At 36.2% G+C, this 19,975-nt stretch overlaps 1 protein-coding gene across 3 annotated transcripts in view; it reads right to left on the bottom strand.

Moving 5' to 3' along the window:
• FSTL5 (follistatin like 5) overlaps window positions 1–19,975 on the bottom strand; it is a 692,987-nt gene that overhangs the window by 253,135 nt on the left and 419,877 nt on the right. For all 3 annotated transcript variants that reach the window (XM_028104409.2, XM_028104410.2, XM_028104411.1), the window contains exon 6: window positions 4,682–4,848. In XM_028104409.2, coding sequence (XP_027960210.1) covers window positions 4,682–4,848 — 167 coding nt within the window. The remainder of the gene's footprint in view (window positions 1–4,681; window positions 4,849–19,975) is intronic.

Raw genomic sequence — 19,975 nt, 5'->3', positions numbered from 1 at the left:
GGAGAAACTGCTGAATCACTGAACTCTTATCTCTGAAACTAATAATACACTCTATATTAATTAATTGAATTTAAATACATTTAAAAAAAGAATGATCAGAAAAAATCATTAGACTGAGTGAAAAATAAGTAAATAAATAAAACTTAGTAGAATACTTAATGAGAGGCCTATAAATGCAAAATTCACAATCAAAGAAATAAGTTGAGGACTGATAAAACTACCAAAGGAACAGAGTTGGTGTGCAGAGCTGCTCAGATTTGAATTCAGATGGATAATCATATTTAATCAATGCTGAAAAACAAAACAAAATAAAAGTATAAAGAAAAAAGTAGAACATCTTCTATCCTCTTAGATGGCTGTGGATAGAGAAGTAGAGATTGCCCTCCTGCTCCTCCTTTGTAACAGAAGGCTGAGCAGTATGCCTAGCTAAACCGTGGTATTTACAAGTCTCCCTAGTACAGTTATTGCAGTTATTGCTCATCGGTGACCCATAAACAGTTGCGGGACTTCCAGGAATAAGTTCCTTTATCTTTTACCTGCTTTGTACTGCTGTGGGTCTGGACGGCAGAATGATGGAATATAGATTGGTGGCTGGAGCTCCAACAGCCCTCTTGATCCCTGAGATGACCTTAATGATAAAAGCCAAGTTCTTAGAATGCCAGAAAAGAAGACAGAAGATTGAGGTCCAGATGCTTCATGGAGCAATCATGCCAGCTATGGAAGGTATATTTTATGAAAGAATAAACTCCTGTGAATTTAATCCACTATTTTTCCTAGTCTCTTCTAAATGCAAGGCACAACTACTAACAGGTTAGACAGATGTAAAAGAAGCAAAAATCACAGAATGAATGTTAAGATGGGAAAAAAATAAGGAATCTACAAAGCCAATGTATTAAATTCACATGAACTTTTAACAGTTCCAACTTTTAATCTCAGTGATGTAAGCCACAGTATCTTTTGTAAGAAAATGGTTTCATGCAGTATTTAAGCCAACTTGACTTTCATGTTAAGAGAATGCCAGACACAGTAAATAAAATGCAGCACCTAACTAAAGTTGAACTTCAGACAGACAAGAATGATTCTTGTAGGAGGTATATCCCGTGCAATATTTGGTACATACCTATAGTGAATAAAATATTTATTGTATATCTGAAATCCAAATGTATCTGTGAGTTCTGCATTTTATCTAGCAAGTCTACTTTTAAAGTTGTTGAAAGTCAAAATAATATAAATTACATCAGGTTATTTCAAAGTAATGTTTTCATAGGGCTTTACATTTGTTATTAAGCATGATCAGCAATGCCATATTGAATCAAACTACTGATAGTGATAAAATAAATAACTTATATTTTATGTTCAACCTGGTATGCACGATGGAATTTTATGACAATCCTTCTTTTATAGATGAAGAGACTGTAACTTAAATTGCTTCAATCAATTCATTGTGATTGCATAGCTAATAAGTGGCAAAACTAGGATTGGAATCTAAGAACCAGCTCAAGAGAAGCAAGGCCAACAGGAGAGTCATGTTCTAAACCTCACAGCTCCTCATCTGCATTCCTGGGTCATAGCTCATCGGACCAGGATTACGACTCAGGCTCAATCATAATAATGCCAGAATTGTAGTTTGTGTGCCAAGTTGCACCCAAAGCAGAAAGATCAAAGTAAACCAATTATCTATTGCAGGAACTTAGGCAGAAGAAGGACTGAGGACACATATACGATGGAAAATATATGTATGTATAGTAGCCGAGTGAATTTAATGGGATATCTTCAGAGCAGAGATTAATACAAGATTGCTAGTAGGAAGTTAAGTCGGTATGATTCCTAAAGCTGCATTGAATAGAAAAAAAAATCTTCCAGTTTCAGTGACTATAATTGGAACAAATTTGGGGGGGCATTTCCTGTTAGTCCCAAACTCTCTTCCTACCATATGTGTCCTAACATTGAATTCCTGTTGTTTTAGGCAGGTTGAGTGTTTCTGTTGAAACCTATATTAGGAAGAGAGAAAGAAGAGGAAGAGGAGGAGGACAAGAGAGAAGAGAAGGCAAAGAACATTTACCCTGTGACTCATAGAGTATTACCAGTTTAAAATGGTTTATCTCATTAGTTCTCATGCAAAAATGACCTCATTCTACTGTTATCTTTGATTTACAGATAGGGAAGTGGGGCATAGGCAGGTTAAATACCTTGAGGACATATCACTCCCAAGAGACTGAATATTAATTGGAATCCAGACAGTCTGAATCCCCAGCCCATTTTGCAAACCACTGTGTCACTGCTTCCAGTAGTTCAGTAGTGTTCTTTTGTTCATTGGGTCCAAAACAGAAGACAGGCCAAATGAAAGGCTTCTAACATCAAGTGAATATCAGTCAGCCCCACACATAATAGCACAGACGATAAAACCTATTAGTAATGGATAGGGGCCAGAATTATTTGGGATACATTTTGCAAAGGGTAGCAGAAAATGACAGACCATCTCACTTCCATGCAGCGGTAAAGCTCAAGAACTGAAGTCAATCATGCCATATAAACATTCCAGCACTACCACTTACTCCTTTAACAACCTTGGGTGAACAACTCTCTTAGCATAAATCCTCACATATGCAAATGAAGGTAAGATTCACTGCTTAAAAAAAGCTTCCCTGCTTCATGGAGTTGTCTTTAGGGCTAATAAGATAATGAAGTAGTGATATAATGAGAATTAATATGACTCTATCCTACTAAATAAATAAAATTATATTTGCAATGCATGGAGGGAGATTAAAAATGTACTCACAGGATTTCTTCTTCACTTAAGAATGGGAATAAGTAGATATAAAAAAGGAGGGGTAATTATGCTTTTAAAAAAATGTCTGTATTATTTTAATCTTTTGCAATCAGAAAGTATTTATGTGTTGCCTAGGTAAATATATGTTAAATCCTACCTAATATATATTAAAGAATCAGAAAGAATATTGAAAATTGTCATTGATTTCTTTGACATGAAAAGCACTGATAATTTTAACCTTACATAATTTAATGGGAATTAAACCCACTCTTGTGGGAACAAATATATACTTTGTATAATTTATACCCAATATACTTGGGTATAAAACTGACTCATATCTGGAAGTTTTGAAAGTCCTCTTTGCTTATAAACAAAGAATGTATTTTCTTTTTTAGAGAATTGTTTTTTTTGAATATTTTATTTATTTATTTGACAGAGAGAGAGAGACATCGAGAGAGGGAACACAAGCAGGGGCAGAGAGAGAGAGGGAGAAGCAGGCTTCCTGCTGAGCAGGGAGCCCAATGTGGGGCTCGATCCCAGGACTCTGGGATCATGACCTGAGCCGAAGGCAGACGCTTAACTGACTGAGCCACCCAGGCGCCCCAGAATGTATTTTACAATAGTAAGGTCATCTTGATCTTTCAACACATCCAAAATCTGTATCTAATGATAAACATATATTTTAAGAAGATATAACTGCAGATGTTTCTCAACTTACTAAAACCATAAAATTATTTAGACAACATTCTTAGGGGCAAACAATAGAACCCATTCTAGCTAGTTTTGAGCAAGAATTTCATTTAATGAAGATATTAGGGAGGTCATAGGATATCCACCACTAGTGTCATCCTTAGGGAATGAGAAGCTAGGAAAAAAGCACAAGCCCCATGTTGAGATTGACCCATGAAGATCCAATTGAAGCTGAATACTGACCAACTCCAGAACTTTCATCACTGTTGTCCTTGCAAGTAAGATCTGCAGCCACAGCACTCACCAGGAAGGACGGATGGGGAGAGTGAATTCCATAAAGCACCTGTGATTCCCTGCTCTTGCTTACACAATGAAGTCTTGGTCAGCAATTAAAATTGGAAAGCTTCTGTTTTGAATCATTTGAGGACATTAAACAAGAATATTTCTTTAGAGGTTGCTTTATGAAGCAACAAAGAATGAACGAACAGGTGATGGCTTTCTTGAGCAATAATAAGAAGATAACTGAAATTTATGTGCATAGAGATCATAAAATCCCCAAATCACTAAGACAAAGGATTGCCCTATGTCATTTCCATGGGCATCCCATAACACACAATTTTTACGTCTTTTCATCATCTAGGATGATGTATACTTTTTAAACCTCACTTGGAACACATAGCATGGAAGATACAGATGAATACCCTGTTTCTGTTTCATTTTCAAAGCCGTACCCTTTCAAATTGAGTTTAAGATTCTGGGTCTCTAGGAGTGAACCTGATTGGAGGAATTTATTCCAATTTCATTTTAGAAAAATAAACCATTTATTGCTTGATTAATGTTTATTATTTCTAATACACTATGAAGTATTTGAAGCAAAAACTTCCTTTACCCAATCTAACACCTCAACCATAATAGCAAATACATAAAGATTAATGGTTGATAATTGTGGAAATTCTGACAATCAGACAGAATTGGTTTAAGTTGATATGATCCCACTAATACAGTGCTACATAACCTGATTACTACATCTACACAAGTGATTTGGATAATTTCAAATGATCTATAGTGTACCTACCAGTCAGTAGTGTGGATATGACAATATTCCAATAAGCTTCTTCTACCCTACATCCAATATTCATTAAGCTGCTCAGACTTCACAAAGTCTAGAGTATATCATATGAAACACACAAATTATAAAGCAACATCTATTTATGTACTCACATTGATGTCTTCCAAATCTAAATTATTTAGAATAATATTGTTCCTTTTCCAGATGATGGGGGGTCTCAATGCCCCCTGAATGGCACAGCTCAGAACAGCACTTTGCCCCACAGTTGCCGCTGTAATGCTTAGTTTCTGATCTTCAGGCAGACTCAACTGGATAACCTCTGGAAAGATAAAGTGTCAGTAATGTTGATGAGCATGTAGTTTTATAAGGTTAATTAGTATAAAGTTTCTGAATATTAGTAATTAAGGCTTTTAGTTTGAATAAAATGGAAAAAAGCTTGTGATGAAATGGAAAAAAAGAATAAATTGTTTCCAATAAAAGGTCAGAATGACATTTCAATTTAATTGATTGACAAGCATCCTCATGAGGAAAAGAACTATTAAACATGAAATGAATATCAGAAGTAGAGTTATAATAAGCCTGGCAGACTGCACCCAAAAGAGAGATAAATTATTTAACTGCCAAATCGACATGTAGTGTGTCATCGGCATTGAAATAAAAATGATGTTGTTTATTCACTGATAGATTTATATTGTAGGTGAGGTGAGATCATTGCTGGCTGGCTTCAGAGAATGCTGAATCGGTAAAATGCATCATTATCCTGGGAAACACAAACTGACTCTAAAGGGATAAGATTTATTTGGGAAGTTGATGGAGGGAAAACTCAAGTTCACCAACCACACAGCAATTAAGTGAGATGCTGTCAGCTGCCTTTATCAGCCAAACAATGTTGGGACAATACAGTTGCTTCCTGATCCTTAAATTTTAAAGTTAAATATAATATTTTTAACTATTCAACACATTTCTCCTAATAATCATGCCGAATCAGAAAATATAATTTGTAAACTGGATCTGGCTTTCCTTTTCTGTTTTCAGGCAATCTTTACCAGCTATGGGAATTAACAAGTCTGTCATTGTGGATTATCATGAGAGATGACTAGATAATCCTACGGGTTTTCACCCATGCGAAAGCTTCCAATTAGTCCTCATCAGTTGACATTCACAGACACTAACTTTTCTACACTGATTGCATTTTGACTTTGCTCAGTCTTAGCCAGGTTAGACTATCACAAATCAATATTCTGAAATGAAATTTCAATGGGCGGGGGGGACAATGATGGTCTTTTGTTTCTTTGTTGTGATTGATGATATTTTTCATGGGGGCATTGAGTATAGAAAAGTGGTGGCTTTTAATATGCAATAAATATGTATCAGGCGCAATCTTTGCTGTCTCCTCCGCAAACCCTTTTTCTTTCCTTTCACTATTCTACCTTCTTTTTCTCTCTTGTGGAATCCCATGTCTTGAGAAGAAAGAAAAATGCCAATCTAATACATTTTATAGAATGCAACTATTCAGTAAACAGTTACTTTATTTTTTGGTACCATCACAAATTGTCATGTCAAAAAAGGCATACATTTTTGTATTGAAAGACCAGGACTGAACATACAATCTCCCACATGCAATGTTAAATGATCTCTATTGTCATGAACCCTGCCTGCCACACCATTAGCTGATGAATATAAATGAAATAAACTGACTCTTACTTGTTGTATAAGATCTAGTGTCTAAATCTAAAAGCTTTAATGACTTAAGGCAGCAGTGTCTTGTATTGTCAAAGAAGGGGGCAGGCATGCCTTTGAAATTGAAAAACCCTATGAGAGAGACTCAGCCCAAGTTTATTATTTTTGTCATGACATCACTTATAGAAATGATACAAATTGTTAACAAGAACCTTGCTCAGTCATTTGTATTGACAGCCTAATGTTCCCTAATGACATTTATCCCTATTCACATTTTATTTCAATGATTCTTGAGCAATAAGAACATAGGCAATATGCTTAATCTTCTTTTAATACTCATACTGTTTTTCTTTCTTTCTTTCTTTCTTTCTTTCTTTCTTTCTTTCTTTCTTTCTTTCTTTCTTTCTTTCTTTCTTTCTCTCTCTCTCTCTCTCTCTCTCTTTCTTTCTTTCTTCCTTCCTTCCTTCCTTCCTTCCTTCCTTCCTTCCTTCCTTTCTATAAAATCACTAAAATATATTTGGCCAATTAGGCATAGAAAACATTTGAAATTTGCAGACACAGTGTTTCTTTAGGTCTTTTCTTTTTAAGATTTTATTTATTCATTTGAAAGAAAGAGTGAGGGGGGTAGGGGCAGAGAGGGAGAGAGAATCTCAAGCAAACTCTTCACTGAGGATGGAGCCTGATGTGGAGCTCAATCTCACAACCCAGAGATCATGACCTGAGCTGAAGTCAAGAGTTGGACACTTAACCAACTGAGCCACCCAGGTGTCCCTAGGTCTTTTTTTTAAATATTACAAACTTATAGAAAAAGGGAGAATTATAAAAGTAATAACATCATGTAGAGTATTATAAAGATTATTAATAAGTTTTCATTAACATTTCTGAATTCCAGCTTCTGGTTTCTCATAAAATCATGTAAGAAATAATGGGACAGCTGGTTCTAAAATCAGCATGTTAATATTGGCTACTCTGACATTTAGAAATACAGTTGCTACTAAGTCACCTTGCAATCTTTTCACTAACCTCCTACATCTGGTATTAGGTCTCAGGCCATTCATATTAGTTGTGCTTTTAGTAGTTACACATTAACAATGCTAATTAGACAATATGAACATGTTAGAGTAAATGCTGAGATTTGGCATAACAATGTGGGACATCTTTCTAAAACGTAATTTTTTTTGAGAGGATGCATAATGAGGAATAAGAATTACTATTCACCCAGGACATATTAACTTGCACAATAAAAGTTTTTCTCTAATTTGGAGATTACATTTTAGTTATTTTTAAAACTATCTCAGTAATATGTATTTATAATAATGATATGTATTTTGAAAACTCTTTATAATTTTTTCCTGCATATTTCATGCTACATATACATTTATCCTCTTCCCTAATATCTCATATAGAACTACATACACAGAGCCAATTATGTTCACTTGCTACTTCTCAAAATCAAGTGCTTTTTTTCCTTAAATAAATATAGCAGCAAAATGTCTTTTATCTACAAAATTGTCATGCTTATCTTTACTAGTCTTTCTGATAGCTATTAACAAAGATTTAATCTCACACTTTTATTCTTATATTCTAAATTTTATGAAACACGTTTTAACGGTGAAGAAAGTACACATAAAGCATATCGGATTTATGTTTTATAAAGAAATGGTGATTATTTCTAGAAATGCATTAACAACCTAAAACAATAACTACAGATCAATTTGTAAGCCAATTTAAGATTTATTTTAAGAGTTATTAGTACAGGTATGTTGTCTTTGAGTGTTTGTGTATATTAGTGTTCAGAGTTGTCTCTTTAGAACTGAGTTCCCAAGAAAAATATTGAAAATTTAATTTCTTATTAATTAGTACTAATCTACATTTTCATAGATATACATTAATGATAGCATATTTCATTCTTTGGCATTCTATCCACATCTTATGCTAGTTATGTAGAGACAACTGCTTTGCAGAAAATAAGGTCTACCATTTTTGTACCCTCCTCCATCCTTTCAGCTCCAATGATAATGCACATATGAAAAGTCTTCTTTAAGTAAAATCGTGTATCACATGATATCAAGAGTCAGTTGATGTCTTGAACAAAGATAAAAACATAAAAACACATAGGCTAGGTATAACAGATGGTATTGTTTCTTTAAAACTTCAGTACTTCTTTTGACCTATAAATTTTGCCTCCTACTGCAGGACACTTCGGTATCCAAGGAAAGAAATCAGAGCTCTAGCTGTGGTATTTCTTCTAATCTCATGTTATGAAGACTACTAATGCCATTTCTAGATCAGTTTTTTCTTTTTATTACTTGGGAAAGGGAAGAGGCAAGTAAAAAAGTATCTCCCTGTGGAACCCTTTCTGCACATTCTCATTTTCACAACTTGCCTTAGAGGAATATTAAGAGCTTGTTTTCAAAGTAATGAAAAATTGTTAAGTCTCTTCTAGCAGAATCCAAAGCCAGAGAGACAAGTACAGTTGAGCACAACTTCAACCACAGCAGTAAGTATTTATGAAGCATTTATTCCAATAGCAACTAGGTGATAGAAATAGTAATAGGAACATGGGTAAAAATAGTATGTGTTCTAAAAATAGTACAAAAAAGGAATAAAATTATATGAATATTTGTGAAACTCCAATTAAAAAGAAGGTGATTTTAGTAACTATGATTAAATATCAATTCTCTTAAAATCATCAGAAAAATGTAATTTATCATAAATAGGATTCTGTTCTTTTGAAGTTCCTAAGTACAGACTTATGTTGAATATTTGAATACTGGTTTCATAATCTTATTGCCCTAATTATTCTTATAAATACTATTATAGGAATAAAACATAGAAGAAATTTTATCATAACATTTTCAAATTACATGTGTTTTTCCTTTCTCTACCCCATTAAAAGTATTACTAATTAAAAACAGATAAAATGAAATACTTATGCCAGAAATGCATCACAAAAAAGGACACTTAGAAATCCTAAGTGGAATAATTAACTATTCTCATAATAAAACCACACTTATTCAATGACACACTCCTTAACTAACTAGAAAATTCTGATGGTATCTTTTGTCAAGAAATAGGTGATTTCAAAATAAATATTAATTCTTACCTAATTTAGACATGTTAAGATATACACTAATTTACTATGATAAAATGCCTAGAATTTTTATACTAATTGCTTATCTGTACACTATTGTATGATTATATCAGAATGTGCATTGCAAATAAAAAATAAATTTAAAAAGAGATCTAGAAACGTTTCTTTGGTAGCAATGGATTGGATAATTTGGACCAACTCTTCCACTGAAGAAGTAGCATAGCGACAAACAAACCTGGAATAAATACAAATAATATTTTTAAAAGATTATATGAAAGATGTTTTCTTTTCCATTCTTACCTCATGAAACAGGTAACAAGACAGTGAGGAACTGCCCAATCTATATCTTGAAGAGAACCGTAACTTAGAGACATAAGATTGCACCTTGACTCACACAGTGCTTTGGGAATTTTTCCAATTTGAGAAGATGACTGAGGCTTAAATGCCCATTGGTGGCTTTTTGTTCCTCCAGGCATATGGGGGTAGGTGCAATAATGGACTACCACCCTCTCTGTGCTAGGACTTTAAGATGCCTCACTCTGCAAGTGAATAGTATGGACAGCAGCTCACTTTTATTTAGGCGTCTTGTAAAATATAAAATTCTCCATTCTATAGTAAGATAATATCATCCTAGTCATTTAATCATTATTATAAACAAGTCTTAAAATAAAATGTCCAGCAAACAGTCAAGGATAACATGGTATACACCATGATAGAAGACAGCATGATGAGAATGAACAGAAAGAGCATACAATAGTAATAAACCCACCAGGATTATAAAATGTACTGTTTATGAAAATAAAATCAGTTTAGAAAATTTGACAAAGACCTTAAATATATGATCTATAAACATTATAAATTCATGAAAGAGCCAATAGAAATAACATAAGTAGAAAATGTAATAACTGAATTTAAACTGATCTGCTGAAGAACAGATTAGGCACAGCAGAGAAGATAATTACTAAACTAAGGAAGAGATTAAAAGAAACAATACAGAATGAAATGTAGAAGGATGAAGATTTGAAAATACAGGTGAGGGTAATAAAAATAGGTTCATGTGGAACCCCCAGAAGGAGAAAACAAAGAAACTGAAACAGAAGTAATATTTGAAGAAATAGTAGCTGAGGATTTTCCATAAATGTTGAAAGACGCCAATCAATAGATTGAAGATCATCAAATGTCTAGCAAAGAAAAAGAAAAACTACAGTAATCTACACCTAGACACTTAGTAGTGAAATTGAAAAAAAAATCAAAGAGAAAGAAAATACTTAAAATTTTGCAAATAAGAAAATAAGATTGCCTTCACAGCAAGTGGACCCAGAAAATAACTGATTTCACTAGCAAAAATAGGAACAAGAAGCTAGTGGGATGATATCTTCTAAGTGATGAAACAAAATAAAATCAATCTTATAATTTTATACACACAAATAAAAATGAAAATAAATATATTTTTAAAAACAGTAAGAAAGTTTATCTATAGTAAACTTGTCTTAAGGTAAACTCTGAGGCATATTCTTCTGGCAGAAGGAAAAAGCTTCTAGATGAGAGTTCAAAGACGCATGAAGGAAAGGAGAGCAAAGAAGGTGTTTAAATATAAGTGTTAAAGTTTAACATTAACTTTTGTTACTGCAAGAATGCCTGATAATAGAGGGGGGCGGAGCAAGATGGCGGAGGAGTAGGAGACCTAGATTTCGTCTGGTCTCAGGAATTCAGCTGAATAGGGATCAAACCATTCTGAACACCTACGAACTCAACAGGAGATCAAAGAGGAGAGTAGCAACAACTCTCTGAACAGAGAAGCGACCACTTACTGGAAGGTAGGACGTGCGGAGAAGTGACTCCGAGGCGATATTCGGGAGGATAGACGGCGGGGGAGGGGCCTCCGCCGGCCACTTCTGGCAAGTGCTAGAGCCGCGGAGCACAAAATCGGACCTTTTAGAAGTCGGCTCCGCTGAGGGACGTCGCTCCAGTGGCTAAGCAGGGGTGGAACACTCGCGGGACAGTGGGGTCTCAGGACCCTTGGGGTCACAGAAAGACCGGGGGAGCCTGAGTGCGCCAGAGCTCCCAGGTATCGGAGCGGGGAAGCCAGTTGCAGAGACGGAGCTGAGGCGCGGGCTCTCAGCTCGGGGTTGCCATAAACTGTGATCCGCGGCCCAGTCGGGCCACTGCTCCTGCAGCAGGGACCCAACAGGCGGCAGATCCGGGGAGACTCCCCTTCCTTCCCGGGGAGGAGCGGCGCGGGAACGCACCGCAGGGATCTGCTGGGTTTGGAGACTCCACACGGGGTCAGGTGCCAGAGATACAAATGCTCGGTCACAGGCCGGGTGAGCACGGAGTGCGGCCGGAGACCGGGGACAAGGGAGTGACTGCTTTTCTCTGGGGGCGCGCTGAGGAGCGGGGCCCCGAGTTCTCAGCTCCTCTGGGTGGAGATTGGGAGGCCACCATTTTTGCCCTGGTCCTCCAAGGCTATACGGAGAGCTTGCAGGGAACAAAAGCTCCTGAGATCAAACCCGAGCAGCTTGCTTAGCCCGGACCCACAAGAGCGGGGCAATTCAGCCTCCGGCAAAGACATTTGGAAACCACAGCAACAGGCCCCTCCCCCAGAAGATCAGCACGAACAGCCAGCAAGCCAAGACCAAGTTTACCGATCAAGGAGAACGGGAGAACTCCAGCGCTAGGGGAATACTGCACATAGAATTCATGGCTTTTTTTTTACCATGATTCATTAGTTCATCAAAGTTAATTTTTGTTAACTGTTTTTTTTTTCTTTTTCTTTTTCCCTTTTTCAACCAACATCTCATCAATCTCTTTAAAAAAAAAAAAAACATTTTTTATTTTTCATTTTTAGAGTCATATTTTATCCCTTCATAGTAGTTACCCTTATTTTTGGCATATATATATAAGTTGTTCTCTCTTTAAAGTTTTGAGATACAGTTTCTTCTAATAGATAAAAATATACCCTAAATCACTAGTGTATGGTTCTGTTCTAGTCTCCTGCCTGATCACATTCTCTCCCTTTTTTCTTTTTTTTTTTAAATCTTCTTTCTTTTTTCAAACAACTTCTTATCTTATCAAGTCCTTTTACAAAATCTTTTATAATTTTTGTCTTTACAGTCATCTTCTATCCCTTCATTGTATCAACGCTTATTTTGTACATATATGTCTTTCTTCCTTTAAAATTTTAGGAGGCACTTTTTTCTAAAGGACCAAAATACGCCCAAAATCTAGTGTGTGGCACTGATCTATGCACCAGCCTGATCATATTTGATCACATTCTGCTTTTTTTTTGTATTGTTCTGTTTTTGTTTTTATCTTTTTTTTCTTTTTTTTCTTTCTTTTTTTTTTTTCTCTTTCTTTTTTCTTTCTTTCCCTTTCTTTTCCCCTGGTTTCAGGTCTTTTCTGATTTGTATACAGTATATTTGCTGGGGACGTTGTAAACCTGTTAGCATTTTGTTCTCTCATTCATCTATTCTCCTCTGGACAAAATGACAAGACGAAAAAAATCACCTCAGCAAAAAGAACAAGAAGTAGTACTGTCAGCCAGGGACCTACTCAATACGGACATTAGTACGATGTCGGACCTAGAGTTCAGAATCATGACTTTAAAGATACTAACTGGGCTTGAAAAAAGCATGGAAGTTATTAGAGAAACCCTTTCTGGAGAAATAAAAGAACTAAAATCTAACCAAGTCGAAATCAAAAAGGCTATTAATGAGGTGCAATCAAAAATGGGGGCACTAAATGCTAGGATAAATGAGGCAGAAGAGAGAATCAGTGATATAGAAGACCAAATGATGGAAAGTAAAGAGGCTGAGAAAAAGAGGGAGACACAACTACAGGATCACGAGGGCAGAATTCGAGAGATAAGTGATTCGATAAGACAAAACAACATTAGAATAATTGGGATCCCAGAAGAAGAAGAAAGAGAGAGAGGGGCAGAAGGTATATTGGAGCAAATAATAGCAGAGAACTTCCCTAATGTGAGGAAGGAAACAGGCATCAAAATCCAGGAGGCACAGAGAACCCCTCTCAAAATCAATAAAAATAGGTCAACACCCCGACATCTAATAGTAAAACTTACGAGTCTCAGAAACAAAGAGAAAATCCTGAAAGCAGCTCGGGAGAAGAGATATGTAACCTACAATGGTAAAAATATTAGATTGGCAACAGACCTATCCACAGAGACCTGGCAGGCCAGAAAGGACTGGCAAGATATCTTCAGAGCACTAAACGAGAAAAATATGCAGCCAAGAATATTATATCCAGCTAGGCTGTCATTGAAAATAGAAGGAGAGATAAAAAGCTTCCAGAACAAACAAAAACTAAAGGAATTTGCAAACACGAAACCAGCCCTCCAAGAAATATTGAAAGGGGTCCTCTAAGCAAAGAGAGAGCCTAAAAGCAGCAAAGATCAGAAAGGAACACAGACAACATACAGTAACAGTCACCTTACAGGCAATACAATGACACTAAATTCATACCTTTCAATAGTTACCCTGAATGTAAATGGGCTCAATGCCCCAATCAAAAGACACAGGCTATCAGATTGGATTAAAAAACAAGACCTATCCATATGCTGTCTGCAAGAGACTCATTTTAGACCCAAAGAAACCCCCAGATGGAAAGTGAGGGGTGGAAAACCATTTACCATGCTAATGGACACCAAAAGAAAGCTGGGGTGGCAATCCTTATATCAGACAAACTAGATTTTAAAACAAAGACTGTAATAAGAGATGAGGAAGGACACTATATCCTACTTGAAGGGTCTATCCAACAAGAAGATCTAAGAATTGTAAATACCTATGCCCCGAACATGGGAGCAGCCAATTATATAAGGCAATTAATAACAAAAGCAAAGAAACACATTGACAACAATACAATAATAGTGGGGGACTTTAATACCCCCCTGACTGAAATGGACAGATCATCTAAGCAAAAGATCAACAAGGAAATAAAGACTATTAAAGACGCACTGGACCAAATGGACTTCACAGACATATTCAGAACATTCCATCCCAAAACAATGGAATACACATTCTTCTCTAGTGCCCATGGAACATTCTCCAGAATGGATCACATCCTAGGTCACAAATCAGGTCTCAACCAGTACCAAAAGATTGGGATCATTCCCTGCATATTTTCAGACCACAATGCTTTGAAACTAGAACTCAATCACAAGAGGAAAGTCGGAAAGAACTCAAATACATAGAGGTTAAAGAGCATCCTACCAAAGAATGAATGGGTCAACCAGGAAATTAAAGAAGAATTAAAAAAATTCATGGAAACCAATGAAAATGAAAACACAACTGTTCAAAATCTTTGGGATACAGCAAAGGCAGTCCTGAGAGGAAACTATATAGCAATACAAGCCTTTCTCAAGAAACAAGAAAGGTCTCAAATACACAATCTAACCCTACACCTAAAGGAGCTGGAGAAAGAACAGCAAATAAAGCCTAAACCCAGCAGGAGAAGAGAAATAATAAAGATCAGAGCAGAAATCAATGAAATAGAAACCAAAAGAAGAGTAGAACAGATCAACGAAACTAGGAGCTGGTTCTTGGAAAGAATTAAAAGATTGATAAACCACTGGCCAGACTGATCAAAAAGAAAAGAGAAATGACCCAAATCAACAAAATCATGAATGAAAGAGGAGAGATCACAACCAACACCAAAGAAATACGAACAATTATAAGAACATATTATGAGCAACTCTATGCCAGCAAATTAGATAACCTGGAAGAAACGGGTGCATTCCTAGAGATGTATCAACTACCAAAACTGAACCAGGAGGAAATAGAAAACTTGAACAGACCTATAACCACTATGGAAATTGAAGCAGTCATCAAAAATCTCCCAACAAACAAAAGCCCAGGGCCTGATGGCTTCCCAGGGGAATTCTATCAGACATTTAAAGAAGAATTAATACCTATTCTCCTGAAACTGTTCCAAAAAATAGAAATGGAAGGAAAACTTCCAAACTCATTTTATGAGGCCAGCATTACCTTGATCCCAAAATCAGACAAAGATCCCATCAAAAAAGAGAATTACAGACCAATATCCTTGATAAACATGGATACAAAAATTCTCACCAAAATACTAGCCAATAGGATCCAACAGCACATTAAAAGGATTATTCACCACGACCAAGTGGGATTTATCCCTGGGCTGCAAGGCTGGTTCACCATCCGCAAATCAATCAACGTGATACAATACTTTTAACAAAAGAAAGAACAAGAATCATATGATCCTCTCAATAGATGCAGAAAAAGCATTTGACAAAGTACAGCATCCTTTCCTGATCAAAACTCTTCAGAGTATAGGGATAGAGGGTACATACCTCAATATCATAAAAGCCATCTATGAAAAACCTACAGCAAATATCATTCTCAATGGGGAAAAGCTGAGAGCTTTTCCCCTAAGGTCAGGAACACGGCAGGGATGTCCACTCTCACCACTGCTATTCAACATAGTATTAGAAGTCCTAGCCACAGCAATCAGACAACCAAAAGAAATCAAAGGCATCCAAATCAGCAAAGAGGAAGTCAAACTCTCACTCTTTGCAGATGATATGATACTTTATGTGGAAAACCCAAAAGACTCCACCCCAAAACTGCTAGAACTCATACAGGAACTCAGGAAAGTGTCAGGATATAAAATCAATGCACAGAAATCAGTGGCATTCCTATACACCAACAACAAGACAGAAGAGAGACAAATCAAGGAGTCGATCCCATTCACAATTGCACCCAAAACCATTAGATACCTAGGAATAAATTTAACCAAAGAGGCAAAGGATTTGTACTCAGAAAACTATAAAATACTCAGGAAAGAAATTGAAGAAGACACAAAGAAATGGAAAAACGTTCCATGCTCATGGATTGGAAGAACCAACATTGTGAAGATGTCAATGCTACCTAGAGCAATCTACACATTCAATGCAATCCCCATCAAAATACCATCCACTTTTTTCAAAGAAATGGAACAAATAATCCTAAAATTTGTATGGAACCAGAAGAGACCCCGAATAGCCAGAGGAATACTGAAAAAGGAAAGCAAAGCTGGCGGCATCACAATTCCGGACTTCCAGCTCTATTACAAAGTTGTCATCATCAAGACAGTATGGTACTGGCACAAAAACAGACACATAGATCAATGGAACAGAATCGAGAGCCCAGAAATGGACCCTCAACTCTATGGTCAACTTATCTTTGACAAAGCAGGAAAGAATGTCCAGTGGAAAAAAGACAGTCTCTCCAACAAATGGTGTTGGGAAAATTGGACAGCCACATGCAGAAGAATGAAACTGGACCATTTCCTTACACCACACACAAAAATAGACTCCAAATGGTTGAAAGACCTAAACGTGAGACAGGAGTCCATCCAAATCCTAAAGGAGAACACAGGTAGCAACCTCTTCGACCTAAGCCGCAGCAACTTCTTCCTAGAAACATCACCAAAGGCACGGGAAGCCAGAGCAAAAATGAACTATTGGGATTTCATCAAGATAAAAAGCTTTTGCACAGCAAAAGAAACAGTCCACAAAACCAAAAGACAACCAACAGAATGGGAGAAAATATTTGCAAATGACATATCAGATAAAGGGCTAGTATCCAAAATGTATAAAGAACTTATCAAGCTCAACACCCAAAGAACAAATAATGCAATCAAGAAATGGGCAGAAGACATGAACAGACATTTTTCCAAAGAAGACATCCACACGGCCAACAGACACATGAAAAAGTGTTCAACATCGCTTGGCATCAGGGAAATCCAAATCCAAACCTCAATGAGATACCACGTCACACCCGTCAGAATGGCTAAAATTAACAAGTCAGGGAATGACAGATGTTGGCGGGGATGTGGAGAAAGGGGAACCCTCCTACACTGTTGGTGGGAATGCAAGCTGGTGCAACCCCCTGGAAAACAGTATGGAGGTTCCTCAAACAGTTGAAATTAGAGCTACCATTCGATCCAGCAATTGCACTACTGGGTATTTATCCCAAAGATACAAATGTAGGGACCCGAAGGTGCACGTGCACCCCTTGTTTATAGCAGCAATGTCCACAAAAGCCAAACTGTGGAAAGAGCCAAGATGTCCATCGACGGATGAATGGATAAAGAAGAAGTGGTTTATATAAACAATGGCATATTATGCAGCCATCAAAAGGAATGAGATCTTGCCATTTGCAACGACGTGGATGGAACTGGAGGCTGTTATGCTGAGTGAAATAAGTCAATCAGAGAAAGACATGTATCATATGACCTCACTGATATGAGGAATTCTTAATCTCAGGAACAAACTGAGGGTTGCTGGAGTGGTTGGGGGTGGGAGGGATGGGGTGGCTGGGTGATGGACATTGGGGAAGATATGTGCTATGGTGAGCGCTGTGAATTGTGTAAGACTGTTGAATCACAGATCTGTACTTCTGAAACAAATAATGCAACATATTTTAAGAAAAAAGAAAAAGAAGAAGATAGCAGGAGAGGATGAATGAAGGGGAGTAAGTCAGAGGGGGAGACAACCAGGAGAGATGATGAACTCTGAAAAACAAACTGAGGTTTCTGGAGGGGAGGAGGGTAGGGGGATGGGTTAGCCTGGTGATGGGTATTGAGGAGGGCACATTCTGCATGGAGCACTGGGTGTTATGAACAAACAATGAATCATGGAACAGTACACCAAAACAAATTATGTAATATATGGTGATTAACATAACAATAAAAAATTTAAAAAAGAAAGAATGCCTGATAATATAAAAGAGTATCTTCATAGTCCTGGGGCACAGAAAGATTTTTTAAAGCACAAAACAAACAACAACAATAAACTCATCACAACGGAAATGATTTATAAGTTTAACTGCAGCGTAATTTTTATCACCTATTCCTCAAAATGTACTTTTAAGAGACCAAAAATGCAACCCACCAAGCAGGAAAAGATACCTACTATCCACACAACTAACAAAGATCTCATATAGAGAATTAATAAATATGTCCTAAAAATTAGTAAGTAAAAGACAATTCCAAAGAACCACCAACCACAGACTTGAACAAATATTCTATGAATTAGTTAATCCATATGGCTAAGGAAAATCTGAAAAAGTATTTAACAATATATGTAATCAGGGCGATAGATGCAAATTTAAGCCAAAACTTTCAGACTGGCATAAATTATAAATTCTAGTGTTGGAAGTGTTGGAAGAATATGAAGCAACAGAAATTCTTATATTCCTTAAAAAAGAATGTAAATTCACATATATACTTTCATTCTCCATTAGTAAATAAAGCCTCATCTACACAAACTTGCCCTGCCAATTCATGTTTCCAAGTGAGCCATGTGCCTTGCAAAAGCCTAGAGTATGAGTGTTTAGGTGTTATTAAAAAAAAAAAAAAAACAGAGGTAGCAATGCATATATTATCAAGATACCTTTAATACACTGGACAGAGGTGAGGAAGGAAAAAAAAAAAAGGAGAGTTCTAAATTGGGAGAGAAGAATCTGGTAAAAAATAGAATAGAATAGAATAAAAAATTCCTAAGTTTATCCTGAAGAAAAAGAGCTGCTAGACAGGAAAATTCTAAGAATACAAGTGAGAATAGAATTATTTCTGCCATAAGTTCTAAAAGAAACCAGAAGTACTTAAAATCAAAAGCATAAATAAAGTATTTATCAGTTAGTTAAAACAAAAACATCATATCTTCCTATGTCATTGGACTGTTTTAAAAGTTATGGGAAGATATTTTAAAAAGAGACTTCAATAAGATTTTCTATACAACAATGAAGCAAAAGTTCTTGTGCAAAATTGGAATTTCATTTTTTAATCTCTTTATAGCTCTGTAATAAAGACAATGAAACATTATAGACAGGACTGTATTTTGATAATACTTCAAGACCTTTTACATGTTAACAATTGTAAGTCACATTTTCTTTTTTTAATTCATGATTTTTATATTCCTTCTGTGATTTATATATGTAGTGCAATTACCATTCAACTTTTCTGTTCAATTTTCTTTAATTTCTTTCTTTCAAATAAATTATATACAGTTGAATTTTAAACTGAAATATGTGAAGAATAAGCCTATTCATTCAGTAATATGCATAACACTAGCAACTTGGAAAATAATTCTAATGAATAACAGTTTCCCTTTGAAATTTGACCTAACAAAAATTGTATCCAGCAGAGAGAACTGGGTGGTCACCCAACGTAATCAAGTTAATTTTAACATTATAATTTGGAAAACTTCAACGGTAGAGACAATATCATCAACAAGACTCACATTTGAGACACCACTGGGATGTTTACCTCAGTTTGATTTCTAAATGCACACTCTTTAGAAGACATTTGACAAGTTATTTAAATTCTGTGAGTCTCAATTTTTCCATCTTTACAATAAAGATGTTATATAACTCTTAAGAATACTGTGAAGATAAGATATGATATTTCAAAATACTTATCACTGTGCCTGGTGTTTTTTTTTTTTTAAGATTGTATTTATTAGAGAGAATGAGAGAGAGAGAGAGCATGAGAGCAGAGAAGGTCAGAGGGAGAAGCAGACTCCTCGCCAAGCAGGGAGTCCGATGTCGGACTCGATCCTGAGACTCCAGGATCATGACCTGAGCTGAAGGCAGTCGCTTAACCAACTGAGCCACCCAGGTGCCCCTCACTGTGCCTGGTCTTT

Source organism: Eumetopias jubatus, unplaced genomic scaffold (assembly GCF_037043125.1).
Source record: "Eumetopias jubatus isolate StellerSeaLion01/CBP00866 unplaced genomic scaffold, mEumJub1_p1.0 scaffold_2, whole genome shotgun sequence".
Taxonomy (NCBI): Eukaryota; Metazoa; Chordata; class Mammalia; order Carnivora; family Otariidae; genus Eumetopias; species Eumetopias jubatus.
The sequence above is the reverse complement of the archived record's forward strand: the minus strand, read 5'-3'. Positions and strand labels throughout refer to the sequence as shown.